At 60.2% G+C, this 25,669-nt stretch overlaps 5 protein-coding genes across 5 annotated transcripts; 1 reads left to right on the top strand and 4 right to left on the bottom strand.

Moving 5' to 3' along the window:
• Window positions 1–742: 742 nt before the first annotated feature.
• Window positions 743–4,998, bottom strand: FLOT1 (flotillin 1). The gene is made up of 11 exons (XM_061444323.1): window positions 4,899–4,998; window positions 4,735–4,810; window positions 4,568–4,658; window positions 3,838–3,981; window positions 3,589–3,708; window positions 3,168–3,263; window positions 2,925–3,077; window positions 2,494–2,675; window positions 1,923–1,968; window positions 1,680–1,817; window positions 743–1,024 (listed from the first exon to the last, which is right to left on the bottom strand). The coding sequence occupies exons 1-11, from the start codon at window positions 4,939–4,941 to the stop codon at window positions 743–745; spliced, it is 1,371 nt and encodes a 456-aa protein (XP_061300307.1). The 5' UTR covers window positions 4,942–4,998.
• Window positions 4,999–8,426: 3,428 nt separating this feature from the next.
• LOC133264377 (class I histocompatibility antigen, F10 alpha chain-like) lies at window positions 8,427–11,076 on the bottom strand. Its single transcript, XM_061444322.1, is given in 8 exon segments — window positions 8,427–8,452; window positions 8,595–8,630; window positions 8,734–8,835; window positions 8,919–9,191; window positions 9,875–10,150; window positions 10,260–10,437; window positions 10,439–10,524; window positions 11,001–11,076. Coding segments are annotated over 8 exon segments (1,038 nt in total). The 5' UTR covers window positions 11,062–11,076.
• Window positions 11,077–12,210: 1,134 nt separating this feature from the next.
• Window positions 12,211–17,089, bottom strand: LOC133264381 (antigen peptide transporter 1-like). Its single transcript, XM_061444327.1, has 10 exons — window positions 16,914–17,089; window positions 16,511–16,613; window positions 16,070–16,406; window positions 15,776–15,973; window positions 15,279–15,407; window positions 15,009–15,191; window positions 14,284–14,457; window positions 13,605–13,764; window positions 13,379–13,515; window positions 12,211–12,535 (listed from the first exon to the last, which is right to left on the bottom strand). Exons 1-10 carry the CDS (start codon window positions 17,008–17,010, stop codon window positions 12,260–12,262), a joined length of 1,794 nt encoding a protein of 597 aa, XP_061300311.1. The 5' UTR covers window positions 17,011–17,089; the 3' UTR covers window positions 12,211–12,259.
• A 111-nt stretch (window positions 17,090–17,200) lies between these two features.
• On the top strand, window positions 17,201–22,026 carry LOC133264376 (antigen peptide transporter 2-like). The gene is made up of 12 exons (XM_061444321.1): window positions 17,201–17,269; window positions 17,513–18,067; window positions 18,139–18,247; window positions 18,910–19,040; window positions 19,118–19,323; window positions 19,514–19,711; window positions 19,806–19,934; window positions 20,604–20,792; window positions 20,872–21,045; window positions 21,401–21,560; window positions 21,639–21,775; window positions 21,862–22,026. Exons 2-12 carry the CDS (start codon window positions 17,584–17,586, stop codon window positions 22,024–22,026), a joined length of 2,082 nt encoding a protein of 693 aa, XP_061300305.1. The 5' UTR covers window positions 17,201–17,269; window positions 17,513–17,583.
• Window positions 22,027–22,699: 673 nt separating this feature from the next.
• NELFE (negative elongation factor complex member E) lies at window positions 22,700–24,817 on the bottom strand (the record flags this gene model as incomplete). Its single annotated transcript, XM_061444320.1, has 9 exons — window positions 22,700–22,797; window positions 22,925–23,027; window positions 23,131–23,185; window positions 23,552–23,696; window positions 23,786–23,934; window positions 24,026–24,060; window positions 24,143–24,217; window positions 24,298–24,443; window positions 24,706–24,817. Coding segments are annotated over 9 exons (903 nt in total), but the record flags the coding sequence as incomplete, so codon positions are not given.
• Window positions 24,818–25,669: the final 852 nt, after the last annotated feature.

Here is a 25,669-nt window from a genome sequence, read left to right as displayed (position 1 = left end):
CCACTAAATTATTGCCACTCCCCATCCCAAAATGGGCTCTCCCATCCCCCCCTGTGTCCCCTCCCCCTCATTTTGGGCCATTTTTCCCCTTTTCAACCTTTTTCCCCTCTTTTTCTTTTTGGTTGGGTTTTTTTTTTCATATTGAAAAGCCGCCCCCGGGGCCAGGAATAAACCCGGGATGGAAAATTCCCCCCCCCCGCCTTATGTCCTTGGTCCTCTCTTCCCTGCCCCATGGGACTTGGGGGTCACCACCTTCCCCCCAGTGGCCCTTGAGTGGGGGCCCCAAAGGCATCAGGAAGGAGCCAGGCCGGCCTGGAGTGGATGCAGCAGCTTTAATGATGGGGGGACGTGGGGACACATCCCCCCCCCCCCCCCCCCCCCCCCCTTGGGGACAAGCCAGGCCCTGGGGTGGTGGCACCATGGGGGCTTGGGGTTGGTGGTCCCATGGGGACAAGGCTTCAAGGGGTTGGTGGCACCAAAAGTGCCATGGGACAATGGGTTCCAGGGGGTTGTAGGCACTATGGGGACAATGGGATCAGGGGTGGTGGCACCAGGGGGAATTTGGTTCTAGGTTGGTGGCCCCATGGGGACAATAGGCTCCAGGGGGTTGAAGTCACTGTGGAGACATGGGCTTGGGGTTGATGGCTCCATGGGGACAATGGGCTCCAGCGGGGCTGTAGGCACTATGGGGACATGGGGTTGGTGGCCCCATGGAGACAATGGGCTCCAAGGAGTTGGTGCCTCACCCCTGGCACTCGCTCTTCTTCTGGGTACCCTGTAGGGACCGAAAGGACCCTGAGGAGGTGACCCCAGCCCCGGGTGCCCCCCCCCGACCCCCCCATTGTCCCCAAGGGCAGACCTGGGTGATGCTGACACCGCTCAAGGCCTCGATGGCGCTGGGCAGGCGCGTGACCACGTCCAGGACCTCCCCCGGCAGCCGCGAGACCCCCAGGGCCCCGGAGGCGCCGGCCACCAGCGTCACCCGGCGCGTCCCCAGCAGGGGCTGTGCCACCGCCTCGGCCGCCTGCGCCCGAAATAGGCCACAATCAGCCCAGAATGGGGGCACGGGGCCCAAAATAGCCCTAAATCCCCCCCAAAACTGAGCTCGGCACCCATAATACCCCCAAATCACCCCAAAATGGGACTGAAGCACCCAGAGTACCCCAAGTTTACCCCCAAAACAGCTCGGCACCCAAAATACCCTTAACTCACCCCAAAATGGGAACACAGCACCCCAAAATCACCCCAAAATGGGAGCTCAGCACCAAAAATGCCCCCAATTCCCCCCCAAAACTGAGCTCAGCACCCAAAATACCCTAAAATCACCCCAAAATGGGAACACAGCACCCCAAAATGGGAGCTCAGTACTCAAAATACCCCTAATTCACCCTCAAAACTGAGCTCGGCACCCAAAACGACCCCAAATCACCCCCAAATGGGAGCACACCACCCAAAACACCCCCAATTCACCCCAAACCAGGAGCACAGCACCCAAGTACACACACCCCCCCCCCCCCATAGCCCCTATGTTCCACCTACCTCCATAGAGGGAACCCCAGCATCCTCCCTTGTACCAAATCCCCCTGGAATTCCCCCCCCCCCCCCCCATTCCATACCAGGGACCCCACATCCATGGGGGGGGACGGACCCCAAAATACCCCATGGGCCCCCCCCCATACCTGGGGCAGGCGCTGCAGCACCATCTCCACCACGGCCGCCTCCTGGTACTGCCCGAAGGCTTCAGCCTTGGCCGCTGCTTGCGCTGCTTCTGCCCTGGCCCGGGCGGCCACGGCCGCTGCTTTGGCTGCGCCTGTCACCTGCAGGGGACCCCCGAGCCCCCCCACATTGGGGTTGGGGGGCTCTGACCCACACTTGTGGGGCAGAGCCCCATAAGTGGATGTGGGACCCCCCCCACAACTCACCCTCATGGCTTCAGCCTCTGCTTCTGCCTGCAGGATCACCTGGGACCTGGGGGCGGAGCGAAAGAGGGGGGCGTGGCTTAATGGGAGACGGCAGAACGGGCGTGGCTTGTGGTGGGAGGGGCTTGACTGGGTGTGGTTCGGGGGCGTGGCTTGGTGAAGCTCTCTTAAAGGGGCAATGGCATTAATTTAGGCCAATGAGGCTTGGTATAATAGGATGAAGCTCCCTCTTAAAGGGGCAACGACATCAGATTAGGCAGTGGGTCCCACCAATGAGGCTCGGTAGAATGGGACTGGGCTCCCTCTTAAAAGGGCAACAGCATCAAGTTAGGCAGTGGGTCTCACCAATTCAGGGGTGTGGCTTGGCAGACTGGGACGGGGCTCCCTCTTAAAGGGGCAATGGCATGAAATCAGTGTGTCCCACCTGTAAGCTGTCTTACAGGTACAATAGCATCAATTTAGGCAGCAGGTCCCACCAATGAGGCTTGGTAGAATGGGGCGGGGCTCCCTCTTAAAGGGGCAATGGCTTGGGAGATTGGGTTGGGGCTCTCCCTTAAAGGGGCCACGTCCTCACCGCTGTGCCTCGGCCAGGCGCTCCAGCCGGTACCGCTCAGCCTCGGCCGGTTTGCGGACCGTGGCCTCCAGCTCCAGCTCCCGGCGCCCTATCTCGTGCTCCTGCAGCTGCGCCCGCTGCGCCCGCTCCACCACCAGCACCTGCGCCCGCTGCTCCTCGATCTGCTGCTTCGTCCTCGCCACCTACACACACACCCGCACCCCCCCCCAAAAAGGGACCCACAATGGGTGGGGGGCACCCCAATGTTAAAGGGAGAAGCCACCATTGGGGTGGCTTAGGGAGACCACGATGCTTGGTGGGGGGCAAAACATACTGGGAGATGCAGCTCTTGGACGGGGGGTGTGTGGGGGGGGACCAAGGGATGTGGGGACACACACGCACACACACACAGAGGGCTATGGGGCACCATGGAAGTGGGGTGAGGGGGGTACCTGCAGCTCATAGGCCAGGTCAGCCGTGGCCTTGCGGGCGCTGACGGCAGCGTCGCACTGAGCCTGCTGCAGCTCGAAGTCCCGCTGGGCACGGGCCATGGCCGCCTCGCTGAGCAGCTGCGCCGAGACCTGCTCCTGCCGGGCACGGGCTTCCTATGGGGAGGGGGGGACACCGAGGGACATCGTGGGCACGGGGACATTGAAGGGGTTGGGGGGGGGACGTCAATGGGGTGCAGGGCTCACGCGGATCCCGGCGTCCCTCTTGGCCTCGGCCTCTCCGACGCGGGCATCGCGCTGCACTTGTGCCGTGCGGCCCTTGCCCAAGGAGTGCAGGTAGTCCTGGGAACAAGGGGACAAGGTCACCCCCCATGGTCCCACCAGCCATAGGGGATAGCGGAGATGGCCCTGGGCTTGCGTGGTGTCCCCAAGGTCATTGACCTCATCTATTGTCCCCATCCCCATACCCTCATCCCATGGCCACTGTCCACATCCCTGTCGCTTGGCCACTGCCCCCATCCACATATCCCCATCCCCATACCCCCATCCCATCCCCATGTCCCCATCCCCATATCTCTATCCCTTAGCCACTGTCCCCATCCCCATATCCCCATCCCTTGGTCCCTGTCCCCATCCCTGCCTTTCCCCACCATGTCCCCAACTCCACCTGGTCATCATGGATGTCCTTGAGGGTGTAGCTGACCACGCTGATGCCCATATTGACCAGGTCAGATGAGGCCACGTTGAAAACCTGCTCCGAGAACTTCTGCCGGTCCTTATAGATCTCCTATGGAAGGGGCGGAGCTTAGCGATGCACTGGGCGGGGCTTCAAGGATAAGGAGCCAATTGGAGCAAGGCTTGCATTGGGGCTTAGGGATGAATGGGGCTTTAAAGGGGGCTGTGTCCCCCCCCTTACCTCCACGGTCATGTGGGCCATGATGGCGCGCTGGTGGCCCTCCAGAGTTTCCAGGGCGATCTGGGCGATCTCGGCCTCCGACTTGCCCAGGAACATCTGGCAAGCGGCCGCCAGCATCTCCTTGTTCTGCCCCTGGATCTTCACCTGCTCCCAAGGGGACCCATTCAGCCTCATGCACCCCCTCTTTAACACCGATGGGATGCAGCCCCTTTAAAAAGCTGCTTCTCTGTAACAGGTGCCTATTTAAGAGCTTAAGATTGGGGGGGGGGAACCACCACGGTGATGAGTAGGGGGTGCATTGCCCTTTTAAGAGAAGGCTGCACCTCTTCGGCAGGAACCCACCACTACAAGCCTCTTATGGGGGGGGTCCAAACCATGGCAGGACCCTTTTAAGGGGGGGTCTTAATGGAGGGGAGGAAGAGGAAGGGGACAAGGACGAGGATATTCCCCCCAAGCCCCTTATAGAGAGGGTTTCCACACCATGTCAGGACCCTTTTAAGGGGCGGTCTTAATGGAGGGGAGGAAGATGAAGGGGAGAAGGAAGAGGATCCCCCCCCCAAGCCCCTTATAGAGGGGGGGGTCCACACCATGGCAGGACCCTTTTAAGGGGGGGGTCTTAACAGAGGAGAGGAAGGGGACAAGGAAGAGGATTCCCCCCCCACCCCAGCAGCATCGTGTGGGTCCCCCTTAAAAGGGGCTGTACCAAGTACATTGGGAGGGGGGGGGGTACCTGTGCGATGCCGGTGACGGAGATGGGCACCCCATGGCGGGTGTACACCTTCTCGCTGCGCACGTTGAGGGTCAGCGTGTTGAGGGAGATCCTAAGGGAAGGATGGATCCCAATTCCCGGTATCCATCCCTATGGATATATCCCATTCCCCCCCCCAAATTCCTCACCTTTGGATCTGCTGCAGGCACGGCACCACCAGCACCCTGCCCCCGGCCACCATGACGGGGGGGCTGCGGCAGAAGCCTGAGGGGACGAGCGTTGTTATGGAGGAATCCAAGCGCCCAAGGGAAAGGGGAAAAAGGGTAAAGGAGGGGGGGTGTCTGCGGCTCACCCGACACCACCATGGCCTCGTTGGGGCCACACGTGAAGAACATCGCGGCGGGGACCCGGCCTGAGGCGCGGCGATGGCCGCCGCCCCCCCCTTCACCTCCCCTCAGGCTCCGCTACCACCCTCCCTGTTCTACCCAGCAACCGGTGACGTCACGGCAGCCCCGCCGCTCTCATTGGCTGAGCGGCAGAAAGGGCGGGAAGGAGGGAGGGGAAGGAGAAGGAGGAGGGCGGGCTCCGGCGCCATCTTGAGGCGCAGCGGCCATGTTGGGGTGATGGGGTTTGAGGCTGTTATGGGGCGGGGAAAGGGGCTGGGCCAGCGCTCGGGGCCGCCTCCGAGGTAGAACGGGCGGAGGGTGCGGGTTTGGAGCCGATGGGATGGGGAGAAGGGGATGGGGGACGGGGGACTTCCCTTGTAGCGCTTGTGGGGGGGGGGGGGTTCGGTGTGGGGTCCCAATGCGGGGTCTCCTGTGAGGTGTTAATGGGGGTTTGTCGCCGTCAGAGCGCCCGTTTATTGCATTTTACAGCGGGTTGAATTAAAATCTCCCTATTTTACCTCATAATTCCCCGCTTTGAGCCCCGCAGGTTGCACATAGCGGCTCTGCCATTGCCTCAGGCTGCAGACACCATCGTTACCACAAGCGGATCCCCTCACCGCGGCTCACCCAGAGGTAATTCCGCAGGGATTCCGTGCCAGGTGTGCTCTGTCGCCCTGTTTCGGCCCGTTTGTGGCTATTTTGCTGCTCTGATCTGGGGTTGTCGTGCTACAAACGCAGTGCTAGGGGATCAGGGCATGGTTTGGGGTGGGAAGGAGCAATTCCAACCCTTCCAATTGGAGCCCCCTTTCTAGTGGATTCATCAAGCAAGCTTGTGCCTTGTAACCGTGTTTTTAACCGTTATTCCTCATTTTTAACATCAGTGAACAACAAACAGGCAAATTCACGCGTCTAATAGAAATACATGGCTGTATATTGAAGTTTTCCAGCATAGCGAATGGATGTGGAACCCAATTGGAATCGCATGCTCAAATAGCTCCTAAGCTGCTTAGACTGGAGCATTGCTGTGCCCCGTTCAAATACATGTTAGTCTGTTCAAGCCAAATATTTGGGATGCTTTAATTGAAAAGGGAAGAGATGTGGGGTATAATTTGGGGGGGGAAATACTGTGATAAATTCCGTTGTGCGTATTGCTGCGTAATAGTTCTCGAGTCAATTAATACATTAAAATGATAGAATCCTAGCAAAAAGTTTTCTTTATTAACAGTAATAACATATAAAATTAATATCTGATGTTAGAAAAACCGTGTTTATCCAGAAGAAGTTGCTGTTTCAGCTGTAATGAGCTGCACATCTGCTCTGTACTCAGTCATACTAGAGAAGAGGCAGTGGGGTTGGCGTTTATGTGTCATTGTGTGGCTTTGATTTGGGGTTTCTTTAAATGACTTGCCTGGATTTAACAACTAAAGCACCAAATGACTTAAGCAAGGCCATAGAGTCATCCCATAGAGCATTCCTTCTACATGGGGCATCCAAGCCTTCTCCCTTCCACCCATCCCGGTGTCCCAGCAGCACCACAGTGAAGGAATTCCTTGTATCCAGCCTAAATCTCCTGCTTAAACCCGTTATTCCTTGGGCTGCAGGTCCCTCTCCATGTCCTCGGAGCCCTGTGGGAGCTGCTCATCCGCATGGATTCTGACAGCTCCATGGCTGGATACTGAGGACGCTGGGATTGCACCGCGCCAGCGGTCCCATCAGTGAGCAAGGCGGATGGCTTCTCATTGCCTGCTATTCGTTCTATGCTGGGGCCTCCAGCACCTCCTCGTCCGGTGTCATTCCAAATGGTGACTTCCAGAATTCCTTGGATGACTGGGATTTCCCATTGGAGCTCATTATGTGATCAGTACAACCCATTTACCCCATGTAGCTTCGGTTGGATCCTGTGGAGACCTCCCCTTTGAACACCCAGCCCAGCATTGGCTACCAGGGTACCCACAGGAGCTGTGCTTCAGCACCAATCCCTTCCGAAGCAGGATGCTTCCAAGGGCACTGAAAGGGTATTCCCAATTCCGGGATCTATTCCCACTGTAAGGAGCCTGGGCGGGGGGGATGGATGGATATATCTCCTCCATAGGTTGAATGGGAATGGTTACCAATTCCCATTCCATGCCTTCCATAGGCTAGAGGTGATGACCACACAATTCCAGACCAGTTTAATGAGCACTAAGGATCTATTGTATTACAAATCATTACAACAAGCTCAGCCCAGACACCCCAGCCCCACGACAGCAAATACTGGCTGTCAGTAAGATACAGCACGCTGATACCCCATGATGGAGGGGAGCAACTCCCAACAGCAACCACCAACACCAAAAGGAATGCCTGTTAATGAGGAACAATGAGTGCTTATCACAGCACTCTGCTCGGATCTGGTGTTATCCCAACCCTGCCAGCCCCACGTGGGGTGCCACTAAGTGGGATGGGGAGAAGCTCTCACTCCCATGGGGCGAGATAAGAGCAGTGCAGTAACTAGGGTAGAACACAAACCCATTACTGCTACCACCTATGGTCATAAGGATAAGAGGAGTAACAAGGGGAGAGAATACAGCCGCTCGCTACCTGCCTACCAAAACCCAACCTGACCCAAGCATCTCTTCCAGGTGAGTCCTAACCCTAACCCTAACCCTAACCCTAACCCTTTGGCTACTTTGGGTTAGGGGTCCTGGTTTGACTTCCTCCTGGCTTCCCATGCTCTTCTTCCTTGGCAGAGCATGAGACTGCAAGCCCTTGGTTAGGGTAAGCAGTACTTAGCGTTAAGTAATACTTGATGCTAAATACTTAACAATTAACTTACACTTAACAACTAAAAACATCCCTGTTATCAGCTTTGTTCTCAGCCTAAAGCCCAAACCCGGCACTGCACCAGCTACTAAGGAGGAGAAAACTGCTGCAGGACAGACCTCGAGAGGTGGAGGTGGGTATCCCTACACCATGGAATTCAAGAGGCTGACCTGGTGTCACCTTCCTGCCTTTCTCCATGCTAAACACCCTCTCTACCCCCATCTACCCCTCACACCAAGCTTGTCCCAGCTCCATCTCATCTCTTTTGTGTCTGCAGCGTTGATGTGCCGTGCCCTGGGATCCATCGGGGATCGCTGGGCTCCACCCAGCTCTCAACCCCGAGGTAGAACCCATCAGAAAGAGAGACCAGCGTTTATTGTGCAGTAGAAGCTTCAGATTTAATCCATGCTCATTACCAGCGGTGATTAATTAAGCAGCTATCAGCAAAGAAGAGGGTCAGCAGCAAGAAGCAGCCTCCAGTTGCAGGAGCTCATCCAGCCCATGCAGGAGTTAAACGGGAGTCACTGCAGGGATAAGAGGAAGAGACGCATCACCCAGGGCTACATCCCTGTCCCCACAGAGCCCATTGCTCTCGGGGAGGGGGGGCTCGGTATCCCCCTGCATCCCATGGAGGCTCCATGGAGGAGCTGGGGCCACCCCATCTGTGCCCACTGGTCCCACCTCGTACCTGCTGGTTAGGTGGTAGAACCCATGGCCATGCCTGCAAGAGAAAGAGCTGTGAGCAGCAAAGACACCTCTGGAGACACCTCCTTTTCCATATAGTTCCTACTACGAGGGGATGAGGGATCGGGAAACCAGAGGCACGGGACCACCACGGTGCTGGCTTGGGCACCGGTGCTCACCTGGGGGCATGTTGTAGCCATCCTTCTTCTTCTTGTCTGCAGAGAGGAAAAGACATCAGCACCCACCATGGGGCTGGTCAGGGCTCCCCAGAGCAGCAGCTCCTGCCCTGCCTTTCTCCCTCTGGAGACGGGGCCTTACCCAGTGTGCGCTTCCAGAAGACCCCTCCGATCGTGATGAGGATGATGATGAGCATCACAACAGCCACCACCAGCAGGGTGCTGTGCAGGTCAGACTGCGGCTCTGGAGGAAGAGCAGGAGGATGAGGAGGTAGAAGGGGGGGAACCACCCCCACCGTGTGCTCCCCCAGCCCCCCCAAGGCTCACCCAAAGCATAGAGGCCGGGTTGGAGGAGGCTGGCGTGTTCCACCTGGCACCGGTACCTGTCCTTGTCCCTGGGGCTGGCCTCGATGGAGGCCCACATGTAGTAGGTGCCGTCGCTGTTGGGTGCGATGCTGCCCCATTTGGTGTCCTGGTCCCTCACCTCGCTGTCCTTCAGCCAGCTGAGCACGATGGGCCGCGGGTAGAAGCCGTGAGCGCGGCAGGTCAAGGTCAGGATCCCATCCGTCTCCTTCCCTGACACTCGCACCGTGGGCGGCACTGGGAATGGGATGGCGGGCAGGGATCAGACCACGCGCCCACAGCGTGCGCTCGCGGCCCTGAAAGCCAACCCCGTATCCTGGGCTGCATCCAAAGGGAGCGTGACCAGCAGGGGCCAAGGAGGTGATCCTGCCCCTCTGCTCTGCTCTCCTCTCCTCTCGGGAGACCTCCCTTGGAGCATTGTGTGCAGTTCTGGGGTCCTCGACATAAAAAGGACATGGAACTGTTGGGACAAGTCCAGAGGAAGCCACGAGGATGATCAGGGGTCTGGAGCACCTCCTGTATTGGAGACAGGCTGGGAAAGTTGGGGTTGTTCAGCCTGGAAAAGGGAAGGCTGCATGGAGACCTCATGGTATCTGGAATGCTGGGGATGGACTCATTAGGGACTGTAGTGATAGGACAAGGGGTAACGGGTTCAAACTTAAACAGGGGAAGTTTAGATCGGACATAAGGAAGAAGTTCTTCCCTGTTAGGGTGGTGAGGCACTGGAATGGGTTGCCCAGGGAGGTTGTGAATGCTCCATCCCTGGCAGTGTTCAAGGCCAGGTTGGATGAAGCCTTGGGTGCCATGGTTTAGTGTGAGGTGTCCCTGCCCATGGCACTGGATGATCTCAAGGTCCTTTCCAAGCCACGCTGTTCTGTGGTTCTATGGCCCGGGCCCCACTGTCTCCATCTCACCCTCACCTCTCCTCTCCAGCTCGAGCTGCCCGTAGCGCACGTAGTTCTTCAGCCACTCCACGCAGGTGTTCTCCAGGTAGTTCTTTTGGTGCTCAGCTACGCTCCCATCGTGTTCCCACTTCCTCTTGGTGACCTGCGCCGCCGCGTCCGCCGCGATGAACGTCATGGTGTCCATGTCGAAGGTGATGAAGTCCTGCCCATCGATGGTGTCCTCAGAGTACCCCTTGATGCTCCCATCGTCCAGGAGGTCACAGCCAGACATGCGCTGCAGTGTCTGAGCCCCTGCACCAGCACCGGTGAGATGGGGCTGAGGGGCTGCCCCACACAGCCCATCCCAGCCCCACAGAGCCCCCTCCAGCCCCATGAAGTGCCATCCCTGCCCCACACTCACTCCCGCTCTGGTTGTAGCGGTCCCGCACTGTGTTCAGGTTACTGTAGGAGATCTGCTCGTTGCTCTGTCCAATACGGGTCTGTTCAACCCAGTATTCCTGATCCACATTGGCCTCAATCCACTGTGTCCGGGGCTGATACCGCTTGCTCTCACTGTCATAGCGCACAAAGGGGGACCCCATCCACATATCCCATGTCCTGGTACCGGGGAACCCCCGGGCTGGGGTCTGACACGGCGAACTCGAAGTACCGCAGGGAATGGAGCACTGTGGGGACACAGGGCTGAGGGTGACCTGGGCTCCAGAGTGGGGTGACGGGGATGTGGCTGATGGGGGGTGTGGGGTGTGTGTGTCTTTGTTCTCATGGAAGGGGGTCCAGCTGCCAGAGAAAGGAGGGGTCCAGGGCTGGGAGAGTCGGGATTGATGGGAAGCGGCGACCGGGGGTGTCCTGGGTGTCCGTAAAGCAGCCCCAGCGGAGGGCTCTGGAGGTCCTGGTGCTTGGAAAAGGGAATCCAAGGGGGTCCCAGGGAGTGTTTCGAGGGGTTCCTGGTGCCACGGAAGGGGAATGTTGGCAAGGGAGGGTCTGAGGGGCATCACAGTACCCAGAGAGGGGGAATAAAGGGGGTCCAGGGGCGTCCCGATGCCCAGGGGGGCAAGGCGGATGTCCTGGGACATAGGGGATGGGGCACCGGTGCCCAGGGAAGAGGTCCATGGGGGTCCCGGGCCCCTGTGCCCGTGCTCACCTCTCGCCGCCCCTCCGAGGCTGCACAGCAGCAGGAGCCCCACGGCAAGGTCTGGCCCCATTGCGCTGGTCCTCTGAGCACTGACCCTGGATCCTCGCCACCAGCCCCTCTTCAGCTATTGGCTCCACCCTTAGCACCCACCAATAAGAAACCCGGACCGCTCCGGACGTCACCGGTTGCCGGGCAGATCCCACTGTCGACGTTGGGAAATCGAAAGCGAAACGATCTGTCTTGGAAACCCCCCTGGTTCCCGGCCTGACGAGTCGGGATTCAGACCCATAATAAGGAACAGGCATCGTTGTGACTTTGGAAACCCATCCAGCTCAGACGTAAGGCTCGATCCTGGTGGATCTGGGGCTTCGTGCGCAGGGAATGGGGCACCGGTGCCCGGGAAAAGAGGTCCAGGGAGGTCCTGGTACTCAAGAAAAGGGTCCTGGGACGTGGGAATGGGGCAAACTCTGCTAAACATTGATAACAGAGAAACCTTTATTCGTGTCCAAGAGGTGCGAGAAGTGACTGCGATGCATACATGTGTACATCTGACCTAGTGCAAGCCACGGGTGCCCGCCGTGGTCACGGTCCCACAGCAGGGACATGGTGCTGTCCCCAGCCCAGCCACCGTGCAACTGGTACAGCTTCCATGGTCCCTACTCATAGCTCCTGGTGTCCCCATCCCTGAGCCCAGTGTCCCCATCATGGCTTGTGGTGGTCCCATCCCTTGGTGTCCCCATCCCATCCCTTGTGTCCCCATCATGGCTTGTGGTGGTCCCATCCCTTGGTGTCCCCATCCCATCCTTGGTGTCCCTGTCGGCTTGTGGTGGTCCTATCCCTTGGTGTCCCCATCCCGTCCCTTGGTGTCCCCATCCCGTCCCTTGGTGTCTCCAACCCATCCCTTGGTGTCCCCATCCCATCCCTTGGTGTCCCCATCATGGCTTGTGGTGGTCCCATCCCTTGGTGTCCCTATCCCATCTCCTTATGTCCCTATCCATGTTCTCAGTGTCCCCATCCCATCTCCCACTGTCCCCATCCATGTTCTCAGTGTCCTCATCCCATCTCCCACTGTCCCCATCCCCTGGTGCCCCATGCTGGCATTTGGTGTCCCCATCTCATTTCCTTGTGTCCCCATCCATGTTCTCACTGTCCCCATCTCCCACTGTCCCCATCCCATTCCCCACTGTCCCCATCCCATTCCCCACTGTCCCCATCTCCCACTGTCCCCATCCCCTGGTGCCCCCATGCTGGCATTTGGTGTCCCCATCTCATTTCCTTGTGTCCCCATCCATGTTCTCACTGTCCCCATCCCATTCCCCACCGTCCCCATCCCATCTCTCCGTGCCCCCCTCCTGCTCCGTTGCGTCCCCATGCCCTGGTGCCTCCCAGCAGCGGTTCTCGGGGCGCAGGAGCTCCCTGGGGTTCCTCAGCTCCCGCAGGCGTCCCCCGGCCAGCACGGCCACGCGCTGCGCCCGCAGCGCCAGGGCCGCCCGCCCCGTCACCAGCAGCACCGAGCGCCCGGCGCTCAGCACCTCCTGCTCCACCTGCGCGGGACGTGGGATGTGGTGACAGGGGGGCGTGGTGATACTGGGTATGGGGCATGGGGGTATGGGGATATGGGACATGGGGGTATGGGGATATGGGACATGGGGGTATGGGACATGGGGGTGTGGGGATATGGGACATGGGGGTATGGGACATGGGGGTATGGGAATATGGGACATGGGGGTATGGGACATGGGGGTGTGGGGATATGGGGGTATGGGACATGGGGGTATGGGGATATGGGACATGGGTATATGGGACATGGGGATATGGGACATGGGGGTATGGGGATATGGGATATGGGGATATGGGACATGGGAATCTGGGACATGGGGGACATGGGACATGGGGACATGGGGATCTGGGACATGGGGATATGGGACATGGGGATATGGAACATGGGGATATGGAACATGGGGATATGGGGATATGGGACATGGGGGTATGGGGATATGGGACATGGGAATATGGGATATGGGGATATGGGACATGGGAATCTGGGACATGGGGATATGGGACATGGGGATCTGGGACGTGGGGGTATGGGGATATGGGGATATGGGACATGGGGGTATGGGGGTATGGGACATGGGGGTATGGGGACACTGAGAATGAGGACCCAGTGGACAAGGAGACCAGTGAGCAAGGGGACATGGGGATGCATTGAGACCATGGGGACATGGGAAGGGCCCCAGGGGACCAGGCACCAAGGGGACCCCAGGACTGGTGGCCATGGGAACCCAGACACCAGGGCCCCTCTGAGGACAATGGAAAGAGAACACAAAGGGGGCACAAAGGGGGCACAAAGGGGACACAAAGGGGGCACAGGTGTCACCTCCCACCTGAGCACTGGTCTTGGCATCCAGGGCGCTGGTGGGCTCATCGAGGACGAGGACACAGGGGTCCCTCAGCAGGGCACGAGCAATGGCCACGGCCTGGCGTTGTCCCCCGGAGAGCTGCGTCCCCAGGTCCCCCACCTCTGCAGGGAGGGAGATGGGGCCATGGAGGGCCATGGGGACCCATCGGGATGCTATGGGATACAGGGACGTGGGGACAGCCGTGTGGTACCGGTGTCGTAGCCGTGGGGCAGGCGGCGGATGAAGGGGTCGGCACCGGCGCGGCGCGCGGCTGCTGTCACCTGCGCCCGGCTCCGGCCACCAGCCCCATAGGAGATGTTGGCGTGGAGGGAGCGGGAGGAGAGCAGCGGTTCCTGGGGGACAACGGCCACCTGGGGACATGGGACATGGGGATATGTGATATGGGGATGTGGGAGATGAGGACATGGGGATGTGGGATATGGGACATGGGGATGTGGGGATATAGGACATGGGGATGTGGGATATGGGATATGGGGATGTGGGAGATGGGGACATGGGGATTTGGGACATGGGGATGTGGGGATATAGGACATGGGGATTTGGGACATGGGGACATGGGGATGTGGGACATGGGGACATGGGGATGTGGGACATGGGGATGTGGGATATTGGACATGGGGATGTGGGATATGGGACATGGGGATGTGGGGATGTGGGACTGGGGACATGGAACATGGTGCTTGTCTGGTGACATGGGGAAGGCCTTGGAGACCTGTTGGTGATGGTTGGTGACACAGGGGTGGCCATGGGGACCCGTTGGTGATGGTTGGGGACACAGGGGTGGCCATGGGGACCCGTTGGTGATGGTTGGGGACACAGGGGTGGCCATGGGGACCCGTTGGTGATGGTTGGGGACCCATTGCTGGCACCTGCTGGCGCAGGTGGCGGTGCCGGTACGCGGGAAGTGGGTGCCCATCCAGCAGCACCCTCCCGCGGTGGGGCTGGTGCAAGCCCAGCACCAGGGACACCAGGGTGCTCTTCCCCACACCCGGGGCACCCACCACGGCCAGGACCTGCCCAGGGAGTAGCTCCAGAGACACGCCCTAGGGGACAGAGGTGATGTTCTATGGCCCCAACCCCATGATGAGACCCATCCGTGTCCCCATCCATGTCCCCATGACCCCATCCATGTCCCCATGACCCCATCCATGACCCTATCCATGTCCTCATCCATATCCCCATGACCCCATCCATCTCCCCATGTCCCCATCCATGTCCCCATCCGTGTCCCCATGACCCCATCCATGTCCCCATCCATGTCCCCATGACCCCATCCATGTCCCCATCCATGACCCCATCCATGTCCCTATGGCCCCATCCATGACCGCATCCGTGTCCCCATGACCCCATCCACGTCCCCATCCATGACCCCATCCATGTCCCCATGACCCCCTCCATGTCCCCATCCATGACCCCATCCATGCCCCCATCCACGCCCCCATCCCTGTCCCCATGGCCCAATCCTTGACCCCATCCATGTCCCCATCCACATCCCCATGACCCCTTCCATGTCTCCATGCCCCCATCCATGTCTCCATCCACATCCCCATGACCCCCTCCATGTCCCCCTGCCCCACCGTATACCAGTGCCCACCTTGAGGACGGGCTCTTGCTGCTCGGGGTAGGAGAACCAGACATCCTCAAGCTTGAGGTGACCCCGCACCTTGGGCTCCAGCGTCCCCTCCGGTGTCCTCTGCTCCTCCTCATCCAGGAACTCCAAGACCTTCTCCGAGGAGCCCACGGCCTTGGTCAGGCTGGGGTAGTAATTGAGCAGGACCTGGGGGACACAGAGAAGGGGACACAATGGGACCAGCACTGGGGACACAGCGGATGGGCACACGTTGGGAGAGGACATTGGGGCCACCTCGATGGAGCTGGTGAACTGCATCTGGTACATGAGGAAGGTGACCAGGTCCCCGGTGCTGATGGTCCCTGCGGCCACCATCTGTCCCCCGTAGTAGAGGAGCCCCAACTTCAAAGCCAGCGCCAAGAACTGGGGGACACGGATGGAAGGTCACCCAGCACCAGGGGACACCAATGGGGGGGGTCCCCTGTCCCCCTTCCTGGTCACGGGCACCTCCATAGGGACACTGAGCTCCCAGCCTTGCCCTGTGCCACCGCATCTATGTCACCATCACCAATGGGTCCCCATGGCCACCCCCGTGACCCCAACCATCACCAGCAGGTCCCAGTGGCCACCCCTGTGTCCCCAACCATCACCAATGGGTCCCCATGGCCACCCCTGTGTCCCCAAGCATCACCAATGGGTCCCCATGGCCACCCCTATGTCTCCATGACCTCAGAGCCCCCTGTGTCCTGCTGTCCCCATGTGTGTCCCCCCCCATATCTCCACATCCGTACCCCACTGATCCAGCCGGTGGCCGCGTACGTGAGCGCCTGGGTGGCCTCCAGCCTCTGCACCCGTTGCAGTCGCTCCTGGTACCTCTGCACCGCTCCGGCCTCGAAGGCGAAGCCACGGACGGTGCCCATGGCCTCGAAGGTCTCCATGGCCACCCCGGTGGCACCGGCCAGCGCCTCCTGCACCCGTTGGGACAGCCCCTGGGACAAGGAGCACACGGGGAGGTGATGGGGGGACATGGAGGGGACAGCACCCACGTGGAGGTGCCGATGTCCCGTCCCGTCCCCAATAGGTACCTGCTGGACACTGCCCATAGCCTGGGCGACCAACAGGAGCACCGGCACTGCCAGGAGGGTGGTGATGGCCAGCACTGGGGCCACCCAAGCCATGGGGAGCAGCAGCAGCATCGCCCGCGCCACCTCCCACAGCAGCAGCAGCAGCGCGTCGGCCACGGCCTCATGGGTGGCATCGACGTCCCCGGTCACCCGCGACGTCACCGCTCCGGCACCCAGCGCCTGTAACGCCAACAGGTCCCGGTGCAGGATGGCGGCAAAGGCCCGGGTGTGGAGGTGGCCAAAGACCCGGCTCAAGGTGCCCACGTAGGTGGCATCGCAGGTGAACTCGGTGACGGCACTGGGGTGGCATTGGGGGGGGGTGGGGTGGGTGTGTGGGCTCTGTTAGGGGGAGGGTGTCCCCTTGTCACCCCCTCTGAGCCCCCCATGGTGTCACTGGCCTACCTGGTGACCCCAAGCAGCACAATGGAGACGATGGTTGCCAATTTGTCCTCGCTGGCCACCCAGTCGGAGACGTGGCCGATGAAGTAGGGGACGGTGACCTCAGCTGGGGGCGTGGGGGTGTGAGGGATGGGGAGATGGGGATGTGGGAGGTGAGGGTCATGGAGATATAGGGACATGGGGAGATGAGATATGGGGAGATGGGGATATGGGACGTGAGGGTCATGGGGATATAGGGATATGGGGAGAGGGGGATATGGGACGTGAGGGTCATGGCTATATAGGGATATGGGGATATGGGACATGGGAATTCCCCCTCATCCCACACCCCATTGTACCCCCCCATGGCTCCTGCCCTCCTCAATGGCTCCTACCCCCCCCATCATGGGTCCTGCCCTCCAAGTACCGAGTACCGAGGCCACCATCAGCCCGGCCACGATCGTGCAGCGCCTTTGCTCGGGACGAAACAGCTCCAGGAAGCGGCGGGAGGGGTTTGGAGCCATTGGGGGTGCCCCGGGACCCCTCGGACCCTCCGGTCCCTCCGAGCATCGAAAGCGAAAGCGATCGAAGGCGGCTCTGATTGGTCAAGGGAGGTCGCGTCATCGGTTGCTGGCAGATGGAGCTGGAGCAGGATGAGGACGGAAGGAGCGGGGCAAAAAGGGGGCGGGGCTATAGGGGTGGTGATTGGAGGAAAAAAGGAAGGGGGCGGGGACTTGAAAGTGAAAGCAAACGGGTCCGTACTGGGAGCGCTGGTGTGGACTGGTGAGTGCCCCAGGGTGCTGGGCAGGGTGCTAGGGCTGTACTGGGAACGCTGGTGTGGACTGGGGAGTGCCCCAGGGTGCTGAGGCTGTACTGGGAGCACTGGTGTGGACTGGTCAGTGCCCCAGGATGCTGAGCAGGGTGCTGGGGCTGTACTGGGAGCGCTGGTGTGGACTGGGGAGTGCCCCAGGGTGCTGGGGCTGTACTGGGAGCACTGATGGTGATGACCCCATTTGTGCCCCGCAGCGTGCTGAGGCTCCAGACTGGGACTGGGGGAGCTGTACTGGGAGCACACTGGTCCATACTGGTTCCGCACCATGGCTCTGCCGCCCACCCTGGCCACAGCCTCATCGCTGCTGCTGCTGCTGCTCCTGGACGCGGTGCTGGTGACCGCGGTGACCGTGGTGGCCCCGGTGCTGCCACCGTGGCCACTGGTGACTGCGTGGCTGGAGGCCGGGCTACGGGTGCTGGCGATGACCGCGGCCACGCGGGCCCTGTCCCTGCGGTGTCCCCGCGGTGCCGCCGTCACCATCAGTCTCACCCCAGCCGCCTTCAGCACCCTCCAGAGCCTCCTGGGGCCACCGGGCCCAGCGCTGCCTCTCTTAGCCATGGCCAACCCGTGGTGGCTGGTGGCGACCCACGGCGCGGCCGCGGTGGCCGCGGTGGCCTGGGACATGCTGATGCCAGGGGGTTCCGACGCAGCCCAGGCCGCGGTGGCCGTGCGGCAGCTCTTGGCCTTGGCGAGGGATGAATGGCAGCTGTTTGGTTGTGCCTTCGTGGCCTTGGCGTTGGCCGTGTTGGGTGAGTGATGGTGGGCTTGGGGTGGGCTTGGGGATGGTGGTGGTGAGCGTCACCCACCCGTGGTCTTGCAGGGGAGGTGGCTGGGCCCTACTGCACCGGGAAGGCTTTGGAGGCCATCAGGAGCGGGGATGGAATCACTGGCGTCGCGCTCGGCATGGTGCTGGCGGCGGAGCTGGGCAGGTTGGTGGGCACATGTCCTTGTTGGCTGTCTGTTCATCCATCCCTCATCCATCCATCATCTATCCATCCATCCATCCATCATCCATCCATCCATCATCCCTCCATTCATCATCCATCCATCCCTCATCCATCCATCATCCATCCATCCATCCATCATCCATCCATCCATCATCCATCCATTCATCATCCATCCATCCATCATCCATCCATCATCCATCCATCCATCCATCCGTCATCCATCCATCATCCATCCATCCATCATCCATCCATCATCCATCCATCCATCATCCATCCATCATTCATCATCCATCCATCCATCATTCATCATCCATCCATCATCCATCCATCCATCCATCCATCATCCATCCATCCATCCATCATCCATCCATCCATCCATCCATCATCCATCCATCCATCATCCATCCATCATTCATCATCCATCCATCATTCATCATCCATCCATCATTCATCATCCATCCATCCATCATCCATCCATCCATCATCCATCCATTCATCATCCATCCATTCATCATCCATCCATCCATCCATCCATCCATCCATCCATCCATCCATCCATCATCCATCCATCCTTCCATCCATTCCCGTGCCGATGGTACCCATGCATCCACGACGTATCCATGTCATCTCCATGTCCACCCCAGCTCCTTCTTTGCCGGCTGCCGTGGTGGCCTCTTCCTCTTGGCCCAAGCCCGCCTCAAGCTGTCAACTTCTACCCAGCTCTTCTCCCACCTGCTCCACCGGGACCTCACCTTCTTCCAGGAGACTCCAGCAGGTTGGTGGTGCCCCCATCACCCCCCCGTCCCCATCCCAGCGCCGGCACCGGCGCTCACCGCGTGCCTGTCACCGCAGCCAAGCTCTGTGCCCAGTTATCCAACGAGGTGCCGCTGCTGTGCGGGGCCGTGCCCAAGAGCTCCAACGTGGCCTTGAGGAGCCTGGGCCTGGTCTTGGGCTTGGGGGGCTTCATGGTGCTGCTGTCACCTGAGCTGGCGCTGCTGGCGGCGCTGACGGTGCCCCTCACCATCGTCACCAGGAAGGTCTATGATGAGCGCTACCAGGTGGAGTGGGGAGAGGATGGTGGGATGGGATGGGTACCAAAAGGATGGGATGGGGTGGGGCAGTGGAGACAGGATGGGTACCAAAAGGATGGGATGGTGGGGACACAAGAGGGGTGGGGTGATGGGATGAGGACAGGGTGGGATGAGGATGGGATGGGATAGGATGGGATGTGTGCGTCTCCATGGCCAGGCGCTGCAGCGTGCGGTGCTGGATGCCACGGCCGCCACGGCCGCGGTGGTGCAGGACACGGTGGCTGCCATGGACACGGTTCGGGCCTGCGCCGGGGAGGAGGAGGAGGAGCAGCGGCACTGCAGGGCCGTGACCGAGCTACTGAGGCTGAAGCAGCGCCTGGAGCTGGAGCGGATTCTCTACATCCTGGTCCAGCGGGTATGGAGGGGGCCGTGTCTCCTGTCCCCCTCCCTGGTGTCCTACTTATCCCTGTCCCGCTGATCCCAGTATCCCGCTGATCCCGGCCCCGCAGGTGCTGCTCCTGGCGCTGCAGGTCCTGGTGCTGTTCCAAGGGTACCAGCTGCTCCGGGACGGCTCCTGCACCGCCGGGGATCTCAGCACCTTCCTGCTCTACCAGGCCAGGTTCAGGGACCATGTGGAGGTGAGGCCCTGCGATGTGGTGTCCCCTCTCCGTATCCACCCATCCCTTTTCTATGTCCATCTTCTCCATGTCCATCCATCTTCTCCATGTCCACCCATCCCCTCTCCATATCCACCCATCCCTTTTCTGTGTCCATTTCTCCATGTCCATCCATCTTCTCCGTGTCCACGCATCTTCTCTCCATATCCACCCATCCCTTTTCTATGTCCATCTTCTCCGTGTCCATCCATCTTCTCCATGTCCACCCATCCCCTCTCCATATGCATCCATCCCTTTTCTGTGTCCATTTCTCCATCTGTCTTCCCCATGTCCATCCATCCCCTATCTATGTCCATTTTCTCCATGTCCATCCATCCCTTTTCTATGTGCACCTTCTCCATGTCCATCCATCCTTCCCTTTTCCATGTCCCTCTTCTCCATGTCCATCCATCCCCTCTCCATATCCACCCATCCCTTTTCTATGTCCATCTTATCCATATCCACCCATCCCTTTTCCATGTCCATCTCCTTCATGTCCATCCATCCCTTTTCTATGTCCATTTCTCCATGTCCATCCATGTTCTCCATGTCCATCCCCTCTCCATATCCACCCATCCCCTTTCTATATCCATCTTATCCATATCCACCCATCCCTTTTCCATGTCCACCCATCCCTGCTCCCACCACCAGGCTCTGCTCAGCGGCCACGGCGAACTCCTGGCCAAAGCCACCGCCAGCCGCCGCCTCTTGGCCAACCTCCACCACATCCCCACCGGTGGCACCGGTGGCACCCAGCGCCCGGCCACCCTCCGCGGCCACGTCGCCTTCCACCGCGTCACCTTCGCCTACCCCACGCGCCCCGAGTGTCTCGTCCTGCAGGTACCTATGGGGAGGGGGGGGACGGACACCCCTTGGGCACCTGAAGTGCCCCATGGGTGATGCCACCCTCCCCATGTAGGACGTCACCTTCGAGGTGCTCCCCGGCGAGGTGACGGCGCTGGTGGGAGCCAACCGCAGCGGGAAGAGCTCTTGCGCGGCGCTGCTCAAGAGGTTCTATGAGCCCCAGAGCGGGGAGGTGCTGCTGGACGGGGTCCCCTTGAGGGACTACGAGCACCGGTACCTGCACCAGGAGGTGAGGGCTTCACCACGGGCAAATCCATCTCGGTGGCCATCTACGATGGTGGTGAGCAGGGATGGGCATGGATACGCACCACATCCTTGTCTCTGAATGGAGAGACGTGGGTTTGGCTGGCCGGATGGTCCCATTCCAAGAGTTGTGGTCAACCACAACGGGATGGGATGGGATGAGGCTCCAACTGGAAGAGTTAGATGGATCCTAGGAAGAAGAGGGTGGTGGGACATCAGAATGCGTTGAATGGAGAAGGTTTGGATGCTCCATCCCTTTCAAGGCCGGGTTGGATGGGGCTTGGAGCATCCTGCCCTAGCGCAAGGTATCCGTGCCCGGGATTCCATGGCTCCATTCCCAGGTGGTGCTGGTGGAGCAGGAGCCCATCCTCTTCTCCGGAACCATCCGAGACAACATCACCCTGGGGCTGGAAGGCGCCGGGGAGCACGAGGTGAAGGCGGCCGCCGCGTTGGCCGGAGCCTGGAGCTTCATCACGGACCTGGAGCAGGGGCTGGACACCGGTGAGTGCTGCTGGGGGGGGATAGGACCCCAAATCCCCCACATCCTGATCACATCCCCCCCCATTCTGCGCCCCATAGATGTGGGGCACAAAGGGGCACAGCTCTCAGCGGGGCAGAGGCAGCGCGTGGCCATAGCCCGGGCTCTGCTGCGCCGACCGACCGTCCTCATCCTCGATGAGCCCACCAGCGCCCTGGAGGGCGGTGAGGAGCTGGAGGTGATGTGGGGCTGCTGATGATGGGGGGGGTGTGGGGGTGGTGTCCCAGCCCCATAGCGGGTGCTGAGGGTGCTGCTGTCCCACAGCCATGGCGCTGGGTGCAGCTGGGGGTCACCAGGACGTTGCTGCTCATCACCCACTGCCCACGGCTCCTGGCCGGGGCCGACCGCGCCGTGGGGCTGGGCCCTGCCATGGGGCCAATCCCTGGGGAAGTGAGGACACGGAGCCGGGTCCCTGCTATGGGGTGGTGATGCCCCCAGCAATGGGGAGCAGTGATTGGCAATAAAGCCACGTCTACCTGGGCCTGGTGATGTTGTCCGGGAGCATCCCAAAGGGCCGGGATGCAGGGCAGGAGTAAAGGGGGGATTGGGAGTTGGACATCGGGACCGTTCCACCATGGAACTGTGGTCAAGGTGAGATGGGATGAGATGCAGTTTGGGGTGATTTAGGGCGATTTTGGGGTGGTTAGTAGGGTTTTTTTGCTGAGGGTCAGTGTGTTTTGGTGTGTTTTCGTGGGGTTTGGGGTGTTTTAGGGGTATTTGAGCGTGGGGTTTGGGTTGTTTTGGTGTGTTTCGTGGTATTTCAGGGTCTTTTGGGGTATTTTTGGGGTGTTCCAGTATGTTTTGGGGTATTTGGGGGTATTTTAGGACTGTTTTTGGGGTGTTTTGTACTAACAGCACTAAAATGCCCCCAGATGGACTGGAATGGAGTGGGAGGGACTGGGGAGGCCACTGGGGATACTGGGAGGGAGTGGAATGACCCCACCATGAGCCCTGCGATGCCCAATAACACCCCCTGTGCCCATAGGGACCCCCAATAACGCCCTTTCTACACGTGTTACCCCCCCATTGATGTGCCACCCCCCCAAAAGGCTTAAGGGGATCCCCCCCATGAGATTGGGACCCCCCAAAGAGGCACCGTTGAAAGGGGGGGAGTCATTTATTGCCCCCCAAATAGGTCTTCATTGTAGACAATCTGCGTGCGCTTGTCCCTGTGGGAGCCCTTCGCGCTGTTCTTCACCGCTGGGGGGGGGGGGGTATGGAGAAGAAATGGGGGTCAGGGGTGAAGGGGGGACCCCATTCTTACCCCATAGGGGGGTTATGGGGTCCCTGTGACCCATAGGACCCTCCAGAGCCCCCCAACGCTCACCCAGGGACCCCCACAGAGACTTCCCGGTGGCCGCATCCAGCAGCGGCTGCTTCCGGGCGATGCTGACTTTGAGCTGCACGTCCTGGACCACGGCCCCATTCAACTGGATGGGGTAAGGGGGGGGTGGGTGTCAGCACCCCAAAACTCCCCCCATAGAGCCCCACAACACCCCCAGGGGCCCCCAAACCCCCCCCCCCCCCCCCCACCTCGGCAATGGCCTGATCCGCTGACTCCATCTTCTCATAGGTGACAAAGGCACAGCTGGGGAGGGAGAGGGTGGGGTTACATCAGGACACGCCCCCTTTGACCACGCTCATCCAATCAGCAATGTTTTTTAGCCCCTCCCACTCCCTTTAGCCCCGCCCCTTAAAGGGAAGCAACTCACTTGTAGCCAATGGGGTTGAAACTTGGCCCCTCCCCTTTGCTTTAGCCCCACCCCTTAAAGGGAGACAATTACAGCCAATGGGGTTGAAGCTTGACCCCTCCCACTCCCTTTAGCCCCGTCCCTTAAAGGAGGTATAGCCAATCCGGTTGACGCTTGACTCCACCCCTTTCCCTTAGCCACGCCCCCCTTTTAGCCATGATCATGCTTCCCAAACCACGCCCCCTCCCCGAAGCCCCGCCCACTTCCTGGGGGTGTCCATGGCCAGGTCGATGATGGCTCCGAAGGGGCCGAAGGCTCCGCGCAGCAGCTCCGGGCTCAGCTCCACTCCGTGCACGTACAAAGTGTTCCCTTTGCGGGGGGGGCGGCGCTCGGGGAACGAGTCCGACCCTAGAAATAGGGGGGTGGGGGGAAAAATGGGGTGAGGGACCCCCAAAAACACCCCCCTTGCTGCCCCCCCCCCCCCCCCCCCCCCATACTTCGGAATGGTCCATCCCGGTCCCGGCTCCGCTCCTCCGGCTCCGGGTCTTGTTCCCACTCCAGGCGCCGCTCCCCTCGCTCGGGGGGGTCCCCCCTTGAGCTCGACCCCCCCTCAGAGTCCCGTAGCCTCTCGCTGGCACTCACAAAGCTTGGGGGGAACGGGGGGGGGACACCCCAAATTAATGGGGGGGTTCAACATCAATGGGGGGGACACCCCAATTTAGGGGGGGCACCTTTACCTCTCATAGAGTGACTTCCTCTGTGGTCGACGCGACTGAAAGTGGGGGGGTGACACACACATGGTGATGGGGGGGACCCCCAAAATGTGGGGGAACCCCCCCCCTTCCCCCAGGTACCTCTTGGGTGTCGTCATCAGCCGAGATGCTGCGTTGGAAGGGCTGGAAGGTCGGGATCGGGCCCTTCTCGGGGTCCTATGGGGTACCCAAGGTAATGAGGACCCCTCATGGGGTTTGGGGGGGAAGGGGGGGGATATTGGGGGGGGGCCCCCCACCTTAAGTTTGCCCTCCAGGGTCCGGGAGCGTTTGAACCCCGAGTTCTTGGTCTCGGCTTTGATGGCGCTGATGGCCCCCGACTTCACCAACAGCTTCGCCTGCTCCGTGGCCATGGCCGTGTCCAGGGGGGGCTGATCCGATAGGGCTATGGGGTGGGATAGGGGTCAGAGACCCCTATGGGGACCCCCAAGTGTGGGGCACCCAAACCCCCCCCCTTCATTGATCCCCAAAATCCCCCCTTGGGAGCTCCCAAATCCACCCAGGGCACCCAATGGGACCCCCAAATAAACAGGTTTGGGGGTGTAGGGGGAAGCAGCCCCTTTAGCTCCCCATAGGGCCCCCAAATGAGCCCCAAATGAACCCAAATCCCCCCCCCCCCGCCCCATAGGCTTCCCCCCCCTCCTCACATCGCTTGATCCCCCCCTGCCCGCTGGGTCCGGCCGCATTCTGCTGCTTCTTCAGTGCCAACAGCGCCTTCTTCTGCAGGGAGGGGGGGAATGGGGGGGTCAGGGGCACCCCAGCACACAGAGACCCCACAGAGACCCCACAGAGACCCCACAGAGACCCCACAGAGACATAGGGATGCACAGAAAACCCCAAACCCCATAGAAACACCCCCACAGCCCCCCATTAAGTCCCTCAACTCCAATAGCCCTCTATAGACCCCTTATAACCCCCCAACAGCCCTCCACAGAACCCCATAACTCCCAATAAAACCCCATAGCCCCCCCCATAGGCCTCTATAGACCCCTTATAAACACCCCCATACGCCCCCAAAGCCCCTAATAAGACCCCATAAACCCCAATAAGACCCCACAGCCCCCAATAACCCCCACAGAGACCCCCATAACCCCCAATAAGAAACCATACCCCCCCAGCCCTCCACAGACCCCTTATAACACCCCCATAACCCCCAATAACCCCCCATAGCCCTCCATAAACCCTCCCATAGTCCCAACTAAAACTTCATATCCCCCCATAGCCCTCTATAGCCCCCCCATAGCCCCTAATAACCACCCATAGACCCCCATAACCCCTAATAACCCCCCATAGTCCTCCATAGACCCCCCATAGCCCCTAATAACCACCCATAGACCCCCATAACCCCCAAAACCCCTAAGAACCCCCACATAGCCCTCCATAGATTCCCATAGCCCCCCTTAGACCCCCATAACCCCCAATAAGACCCCATACCCCCCCATAGACCCCTCATAACCCCCCATTGCCTCTAATAACCCCTCATAGCCCCCCATAACCCCACTAAGACCCCATAGACCCCCCCATAGCCCCCACTAAGACCCCAAAAACCCCACCTATAGCCCCCCATAGACCCCCATAACCCCCACTAAGACCCCATAGACCCCCACATAG

Source organism: Pezoporus flaviventris, unplaced genomic scaffold (assembly GCF_033815535.1).
Source record: "Pezoporus flaviventris isolate CSIRO_AGI_PZ_B2104156 unplaced genomic scaffold, CSIRO_AGI_Pfla_v1 ptg000799l, whole genome shotgun sequence".
Classification (NCBI taxonomy): domain Eukaryota; kingdom Metazoa; phylum Chordata; class Aves; order Psittaciformes; family Psittacidae; genus Pezoporus; species Pezoporus flaviventris.
Note: the sequence above shows the minus strand (reverse complement) of the source record. Positions and strands in the feature narration are given on the sequence as shown.